This window comes from Rutidosis leptorrhynchoides, chromosome 6 (assembly GCF_046630445.1).
Source record: "Rutidosis leptorrhynchoides isolate AG116_Rl617_1_P2 chromosome 6, CSIRO_AGI_Rlap_v1, whole genome shotgun sequence".
Lineage (NCBI taxonomy): Eukaryota > Viridiplantae > Streptophyta > Magnoliopsida > Asterales > Asteraceae > Rutidosis > Rutidosis leptorrhynchoides.
Genome location: NC_092338.1, coordinates 65,661,074 through 65,670,336, shown reverse-complemented (window position 1 = coordinate 65,670,336; position 9,263 = coordinate 65,661,074). Strand labels below are relative to the sequence as shown.

At 32.0% G+C, this 9,263-nt stretch overlaps 1 protein-coding gene across 1 annotated transcript; it reads right to left on the bottom strand.

Moving 5' to 3' along the window:
• Positions 1–5,859: 5,859 nt before the first annotated feature.
• On the bottom strand, positions 5,860–7,883 carry LOC139853709 (protein LATERAL BRANCHING OXIDOREDUCTASE 1-like). Its single transcript, XM_071843076.1, has 4 exons — positions 7,659–7,883; positions 7,074–7,321; positions 6,163–6,490; positions 5,860–6,096 (listed from the first exon to the last, which is right to left on the bottom strand). The coding sequence occupies exons 1-4, from the start codon at positions 7,881–7,883 to the stop codon at positions 5,860–5,862; spliced, it is 1,038 nt and encodes a 345-aa protein (XP_071699177.1).
• Between the last annotated feature and the right edge of the window lie 1,380 nt (positions 7,884–9,263).

The following is a 9,263-nucleotide window of genomic DNA, read 5'->3' as shown; positions in this document are numbered from 1 at the left end:
TCTCATTCGGTCTTCCATACTTAAAGGTTCCAGATTCTCCATAATTGAATTTGTTGAATCGGTATCACTAGATGATTCTGATTTAATGGTTCGTTCCTCAACAATCTCTGTTTGAATGATTGGTGGTTCCGGAGGAAAGTTTAGTGGTTCAGGATCTACGAACCGTTCCTGAATATTTTCTGGATTCTCAATTGTGAGGTTGGGTTCAAAAAATGGATTATCGGAAATTTGAACTGAAGTACTTGGTTGACTGGATGACGATTCTAAAGAAAAATCACCGGCGGTTATATTCGCTAAATGTCTTGATCTAGTTACATGTGGTGAACGTACAAAAGGTGATGAACGTCTTGCTCGGTGCATTCACTGAATATCCTATTAGTTTTTAAAAGGAAAGAAAAATTATAATAAGTTATCCAATCAATAGACTTTTCTGATTTTGCCCACGTTTCGAATAGCCAAAAGATGCAGCAGAGGGACAGGATTCGTTTGGTCTCAATATAATTGAGGACTGTTTGGCTCCAATAACCCGGTCCACGTACAAATCCAACTATTACTACGAACCAGAAAATTTTGATGTCTATTAATTTAACCACTCAAAATAAATTTTCGTAATTTTAAGAAATTTAGATAAGAAGTAGAAAAAATTCTAAGTCCTAAAACTAGAATAGCGAGAAATAAGAAAGAAAAAGAGTTCGTCGCAAAAGGTCGAAAAAGAAAAAATGGTTGAAAAATAAAAGGTGACGGAAAAATAAAAGAAACTTATAAAAACTTAAAAATACTTAACTAACCTAACCTTATTACTATAACTAACTTAAAATTATAATCGCAAATTAAAATTATTAATTGGAATGATAATTGGTACATAGTAAAAGGTGTCTAAAAATATTAAAGCTTACAAGGAAAAACTAAATCCCAAATGGAAATAACTTAAAAAAAAAAAACTAAAACTTAAAAAGGCGTCGCAAAATTCTAAAGCACCTAAATCTTAGTCTAAAGAAAAAGCACTTAAGGAATTCTACGGCAAAGCCTAAAAATATAGGAGTAAAAATAACTATAGCAAAAACTAAGTTTAAAATTAAATATGAGCGAAAAATATAAATATTACGCTACAACGATTAAAAAGGGACAAAATATAAAAATATACAAAAAGTTGTAAAAAGTACAATTTTTATAAAAATATTATTTTTATATTATTTATTTAATTAAACTATTAATTTTACAAATTAATTAAACTTATTTAAACTAAATATATAATAAAAAGTAAAAGTAAAAATAAAACTAAAAATAATAATAATAATAATAATAATAATAAGGGTTAAATAATAATAATAATTAATTAAATCCCGTAATAAATGCTGAATTAGGGCATCTGTTCGCGTGTCAGACAATCTCCGCGAGTCGCGGCAATTAAAGAAGAAAACCCCGCGAGTCGCGGGGTTCAGAAATTCTGTTGACAGCTTTCAATTTTTTACGCGTTTTTCTTTTTTTTATTTTTTTTTATTTTATGTTTTCTGTTTTTTAAATAAATAAAAGATTTTAAAATAAAACTTATATTTTTATAAACTAAAATAGAAATAAAGAAACTTATAAAACTTAAATATTTAACAAAATCTTAAAAATGCTTATATTTTTGTTTTTTCTTTTTTATATTTTTGAATAATTAAAACGTATTTTTACAAAAGCGAATTTTAATAAAAGTAAACTAAAAAATCTTTTTTTTCTTTTCTTATTATTAGCGTTGCGCTTCCGGCTTTTAAGACAGTTCCCCGGCAGCGGCGCCAAAAATACTTGATGTCAAAGCAGAGGGGTATAAAATACTATTAAATTTTAGCAGAAAACACTATTAAATACGATACAATTTTACACAAGATATTTATTTATTTATAGAATGGATATACTTAAACCTTGCTACAACACTTATAGGCAGTGTACCTAATCGTACAGTAGTGTAGTTTTTAGTAAGTCCGGTTCGTTCCACAGGGAAATCTTTAAACAAAGCTCAACGCTATATTAGTTTACTTTTATAAAAATACAAATATATATATAAGTAATATTATTATTATTATAAAGGGGGGTTTTTACCGTTTAATGACCGGTTTGTCGATTTTAAGACTTTAGTCGCAGTTAAAACCTAATGTAAAATATTAAATAAATAAAAGACGTAATTTAAAGCGTAAAGTAAATAACGATAATGAAATTGTCAATAAAAATGCGATAAAATAAAATTGCGATAATTAAAAAGTACGATAATTAAAAGTGCGATTAAATAATAATAAATAAAAGTGCGATAATTAGAAGTGCAATTAAATATAAAGTAAAGGAAATAAAATATGAAATAAAAGAATTATGCTTATTTAAACTTCCGTAATCATGATATTTGACGTGTTGATTTTAGTTTTATGCCCATGGGTTAATTGTCCTTTGTCCTGGATTATTCAATATGTCCGTCTGGTTTTTGTCCATAACAGTCCATCAGTCATAAATATAAAGTGCGAGTGTCCTCGTCAAATTATTATTATACCCGAAGTTAAATATTCCAACTAATTGGGGATTCGAATTATAACAAGGTTTTAATACTTTATTTAATGAATACACCAGGTTATCGACTGCGTGTAAACCAAGGTTTTACTACTTTGTTAACAATTACACCAATTACCCTTGAATGTAATTTCACCCCTGTTTTAATTATTCTAGTGGCTATTAATCCATTCCCGTGTCCGGTTAAATGAACGATTATTCGTACATATAAATACCCCGCCCATCGTGTCCGATCGAGTGTATATGGTAATTTATAGGGACGCCCAATTGTAATTCTTTATATTAACATTAACAAACTTTCATTTAGTTAAACAAATATAAAGCCCATTAATAGCCCATAGTCTAATTTCCACAAGTGTCGTTCTTTTGTCCAAACCCCAATTATGGTACAAAGCCCAATTACCCAATTTTAGTAATTAGCCCAACATCATGATTACTTCGTTTTAAATAAGCATAATAATAACTTAGCTACGAGACATTAATGTAAAAAGGTTGAACATAACTTACAATGATTAAAAATAGCGTAGCGTTACACGGACAGAATTTCGACTTACACCCTTACAACATTCGCTAACATACCCTTATTATTAGAATTATAATTAAAATTAAAATATAAATTATAAATATAAATATAAATTTTACGTATGAAGAGGAAGAAAAAGATGATGAAATTTGATCAGAATTCGGTTGGCTTTATAGCCAGAGTTGATTTTTGGGGCTCCGCGACTCGCGGCAAAAGCCTCTCCAAACTCCGCGAGTCGCGGAGATAGAAATTACAGCTCAGTCCTTGGAGTTTTCTCTGCCGACGGTTTTTAATATATATATATAATATATATATAATTAATATAATTAATTATATATTATATTATATTTATATACATAGTTAACTTGTAATTTTTAGTCCGTTGCGTCGAGCGTTAAGAGTTGACTCTGGTCCCGGTTCCGGATTTTCGAACGTCCTCGCGTACAATTTTATATTTTGTACTTTGCGTTTTGAATCTTGTACTCTTGTAATTTCGAGACGTTTCTTATCAATAATTGGAACCTTTTTTATTGTCTTTTGTTCTTTTGAGCTTTTTGGTCGTTTGCGTCTTCAATTCGTCGAATCTGTCTTTTGTCTTCACCTTTTATTATTTAAACGAATATCTCTTGTAAATAGAACAATTGCAACTAAAAGCTTGTCTTTCTTGAGGAATAATGCTATGAAAATTATGTTCGTTTTTAGCATTATCAACCCCCCCAAACAGGGGGTAAAGTGTCAAATAATCATTTTCATAAAAAATCTTAAATAAACTCCACCCAAATATTCAACGGGTCATATCTTCTCGCTCGCAACGAGTTAAATTTTTCCGACACCATCGTTAAACTCGAAATAATTTTAGGAACACAATGTCACTAGCTATACGTAAAACGGACGCTTTTTTAAAAAACGCTAAATATTTGGGGTACTTTTCATACACGTTGATTTTGCGTTAAATTATTAAAAGTCGAAAATTTCATAGCGAAATGCGGAGATTGCACATATATTGTTAATTTAAAATAACATTTAAATCTCTCACGGGTTATACCTTTTAGTTCGACTCGAGTTGCGATTCAACGACATCATCGTTAGCCACAAAATAATTTTACTAAACGCAATAAAATACATTAAAAATCGAACCCCCGGCGCGAAGCGAGGGTTCAATAACTAGTTAAATACAATCATGATGAATAGAATAACCAAGTTAACTCTGATGAATAAAAGAAATACCCAGTTTCTACATTCACATGTAATTTTCATAAATGAATTAAAAATGATAATACATGTACTGTGTACATTATTGAAGGAAAGAGGCTATTAAGCTAATAAATTCCACTCTTGAAATAATCGTAAACCATAAGGTAATCCATACCATAAACAACACTAATATGTACTTCCTTGAACCCATACATTGTGAAAAACACATTTTGCCACATTAAAATTACTACAAAAATACAAAACATAAATTGCTCAAGAAATTGACATGAAACATGACCTTATTAAATACTAAACATCCAAATCCAAGCTCAAGTTCATCGTGTTAGCAAATGCATTCTCTACCAAAATAGAGATTCTAAATATGTTTTGGATCCTTAGTAGCGAGGAGTATTATATCAAAGACTATCTGAATCATAGGCTAGAATGGTCTAATCTTTATATGATATTAACAATCACATATCAAACAAATTTATAAATTATTCACATTCATACATTCATATATTATGATTCAGCTAAACTTGACAATTCCTATTTAAAATATAGGTGAAACAACATTCATACCATAAGATTGCATTTCTTTTTGACATTTCATCGAACAACTTGCATGCACTTTCATAATGACTATTTATGTTTTCTTCTAGTACCTGCATTTATCCAACACAAAAGAATGTGTGATTTGAAATTAGAAAAATGAAAACAACAAAATGAAGTCACTAAGAAAGGCAACCCAATTTTATAAATTGAACTAAACACTTTATTCATACGTTAATCAATTGCATCAATCTAGTGATATAGTGTGGAGTTTAAAGGTCTCAAGAGATCTGTAAGGAAGCATACCTTTTTGGCTAAATGAATATAGAGAAACATAAACATGAAAAGGAAAAAGATGGATAGAAGGTTTCAGATATGAACATAAAGATGCTAATACAACAAGGTTTCTGATCATATTGTCTGGGTGGTGTAGTCGGTTCAACTAGCTTATTTTTCTACAGTTTATTTTTTATAGGTTCTATGAAAATTGTCACCTAAATGATTGATGCTATTAACTTAAATTTATGATGTAAGCTATATGTCAAACACATCCTTGGTTTGCAACAAGGAAAATAGCTGATTCGGGTTCATCAAATTCAGACGAAGATGAAGTCAAGAGGCTGAAACTAAGACTCATTTTAACGAATAGTGATCAAGCAATTCTTGGTCCAAATTGTGATCCCATCACATTCTCCCTCACGCCCACTTCCAAATTCCAACATTTTAAACCGCCTTTTACGCAACCTTCAATCCTAATTTGACACAACACCATCACCCCCTTCCCCATTATTCCTCTTCTTCCTATCACATTTGCCATGTCATCACTATCACCTCAAAAAAAGTCCATCACATTGACACGTCAAAGGCACCACTAAAAATAGTCAAATCAAGATTTTAAGAAAACAAACAGATCAATACATACATTACCGTACAACTAAAGTTCACAATCTTATATTGGAAATACTACATAACACAGATGAAAATTTCAAGTGCTGCACAGATAAACACATAATATACAGATTACTAGAAACACCGTTTTCTGAACGTAGTCATCATATCTTGCAGGCTTCGATGAGTCTTCTACCTTTCTGGACATACTCAAAAAAGAAGTCGAGAGAAAACGTGACGTTCTTGTATAACCTCGGTGTTTCATCCGTAATGAGTCCTTCCACGGGTCCTATATCCTTTTCGGTTTGAGGGATGCAAAACATACCCACTGTCATCCTCTCTCTTTTTGAGTTCACTGACACTCTGTGTACTGGACTTTTAAAGATCCCATTACTCATTACCTGCAAATTTTAATTAGTACCAATCCACTGATCTAACTTTGATAATTAAATGGATATAATAATTACCTCAATTTGATCACCAATATTTATGGTTAAAGCATCAGGAATGATAGGAAATCCAAACCACTGACCATCTTTCAAAAACTCAAGGCCTTCAACCTCTTTGTCTTGCAACAGAACCGTTACGGCTGAACCGTCAGCATGTGGTTTGAGTCCCAACACTTTTTCAGGCCATTGACAAGGAGGGTAGTAACAAAATCTTGCTTGAATCTTTCCACTAGTCCCATATTGGTCCAAAAAACAATTTTCATCCAAATTTAATGATCTTGCCAGGGCCTTAAGAACAAACTCATTAACCGATGCTACTTTAAAGCTATATTCTTCAATAACTTCCCTGTCACATCATAATTGCAACATTTTGTATTTTACATGGCAATCAAGACCCATACACCAAATATTGGGTCCACTTAGTGAACCATTTAGGTTCATTGGATCTCGAAAAAGCAAAGGGAATGGGTCCATATCTTTAGTCCTTCAATATGTTAGAGAAGGTCCATCTAGACCCGTTCAAACCCATTTCCAATCCATTATACAAAAAATTAAAAAAAGATGAAATATAAAAATTAAACAAAACTTAGAAAATTAGAAAGAAAAAAAAAGTTAAAATAATAATAGAAACAATAAAATTGAGTAACGCTTTTTTTTTTTAAGTAATAGAAAATGAATTTTTTTTTTAAAATAAATTTTTTTAAGGGAAAAACTTATAGGAAAAACTGGGCCTCGACCAGACCCAACCTGTTTGGACCCGACCCGTTTGAATTTTGAGACCCGTTCGACCCATGACCCGTCTTGACCCAAACCCATTTGGGTCTTGACCCAACCCAACCCGTTTGCCGGGCTTAGTTTTTATCTACCTCTTTTCAAAAAATAATAAAAAAATAAACTTTTTGTTGATGATCTAAAGTGGGTTAATTTACCTAAACTGTGTGGGATTGTGAGGCCAAAATTGAAGCCGTTTTAGGTGTTGTGGAAAAACAGTAAGATAAAGCCTATCAGTCCAGTCAAGAACTTGTTGATCTGAAAGTACCGTGTCATTCCCATAACCTTCGGAATCATTTTCTTCTCTGGACCATTTATTCTTCTCCTCTGTAGGTAAACTAAAGAAAAGTTTGTTCATTTCTCGCACTTTGTCCAAAAACGAACTTTCAATACCGTGGTTTATCGCCTGACATACATACAGTTAAATCAAGTAAGAACATACAGTATATATTTACAAACAGAAATTTAGTGACCATGCATGGCAGTTTTTTTGTAAAGACACTCACAAGTGCTAATCACTTGCTTATTATGGGAACACTCAAAGCTCAGGACATAAGCTGCTATTCAAATAACTAATTTCATTTGACAACCATTTGTTTGTAATTAACTGAAATAACTATTACTCAGAAGGTTTAACTCCGTGACTGTTTCTGACCTTTGTAAACACCTAGCCTATCCTGGATAGTTAATATGGAAAATATATAAAATAAATAATAATTAAAAAAGAAAAAAAAGAAGTAGACCTGAAAGGATCCCCAAGTTGTAATTGCTGACTTAAGCTTTTCGAGCTCGGAAGATGAAGAAATTAAAAGGCTAAAATCAATAACCGGAATGTCAGCTGCAGTCGTGGGAGATGACGTGGCATCAGTAGTATCAACATGACCGTATTCTTCATGATGTTTCCGTATATATCTTTCCGGCAGACTGTTACAGTTCGCTGCTATTTTTAGAACTTGCTTCATTGGCATTTCTTGATTTGTTAGTCCCCCCCCCCCCCAAAATCAAAAAAAGCTTCCCGCCACTTGATTTTTTTTATTATTGCAATTATTAACCACCACCCCCCACCCCCATCAAAAAAAAATTCCCGCCACTTGATTTTTATTATTATTGCAATTATTACACTCCCCCCCCCTCCCCAAAGCTTCCCGCCAATTATTACTGCTGAGACCCCCTCCCCTACTAGTCCATCGGATCACATTATCTTTTCTATATTTTGATATTTCAAACAATTTGCAGACGGGAACATAATCTTGATTTTTCTATTGTTTATTAATACAATTATTGCATGATTACATGATTTTCAAAGTCATACAAATACGGAGTACTTACTTTCCAAATTTTACTTAATACCATATTCACCTATATTTGACTCATCAATACTTCCATTATACATATACATGCAAAACGTATTATACTATCACACATAACACAATAATGTAAACAATAATTTAGACAATAATTTACACAATAATTCATCTCATTTAACCTATACTAACTTATCTTGATTTTATACTAACTTATCTTGCTCTTTAACTCATACTAAATAATCATGTAGTATTTTTTTATATGGAAAATTAGTGAAAATGCCCTCATTTTTCAAAGTGTTTGACAATATGCCCTCAAAAAATCGAAATTGAAAAAAATACCCTCTATTCACGCATCACACACCACGCATGATGCGTCAAGCCAATGTGTGATGCGCGTTACCGAGATATTCAGTAAAACAACCATTTTTCTCGCAAACACGCACCACGCACCATGCTTGGTGTGTGGTACTGCCTATATTTGACATCAGCTATTCAAATACCATGCACGGTGCACCAAATCAATAGATAAAATTTGGGAACCACGCACAGTAATGAAACAAGGTCAAAAACCAAACACATTTCATCCTAAAATAAAATGATATATCTGATCCTAAAATAAACAAATATATCTCTTTTGAAATTTATTGTGAAGATGGGGATTCATGAGTCGCTACTAGCAGTTAGGTGAAAGTTCCACCGCCATCACCATCGGCGGCTCCTGGAGAACCACCGTCGCTGGGACATCATCTGACTTTTAATTTCTCAACTAGGGTTTATCCTTTCATGCCATATGATATATGATATAATAAGAACTGTTAGATGAAAGTATACAAGTATACAAGAGATATATCTGTATAATTGCTACAATTGTACTTGATGTTAAACACGCATCACGCACAGCTAAGTACGCAACACGCATCCATTATGTATTATGGTGGTTCAATTTGCACCCAAGAATAGTTTAGTGATTGAGTGATTAAGTTACTGATACCTTCTTAGGAGTTATGATGAATGGTGATGAAGATGAATTAGATGATGAAG

What these genes read in the sequence shown, in the direction of transcription:
- LOC139853709 (XM_071843076.1), bottom strand. Translation starts at nt 7,883, where the DNA reads ATGCCAATGAAGCAAGTTCTAAAAATAGCAGCGAACTGTAACAGTCTG. An exon ending in CACAATCCCACACAGTTTAG is followed by an intron (nt 6,491 to 7,073) that starts GTAAATTAACCC and finishes ATGATGTGACAG; the next exon opens with GGAAGTTATTGAAGAATATA. An exon ending in ATATTGGTGATCAAATTGAG is followed by an intron (nt 6,097 to 6,162) that starts GTAATTATTATA and finishes TAAAATTTGCAG; the next exon opens with GTAATGAGTAATGGGATCTT.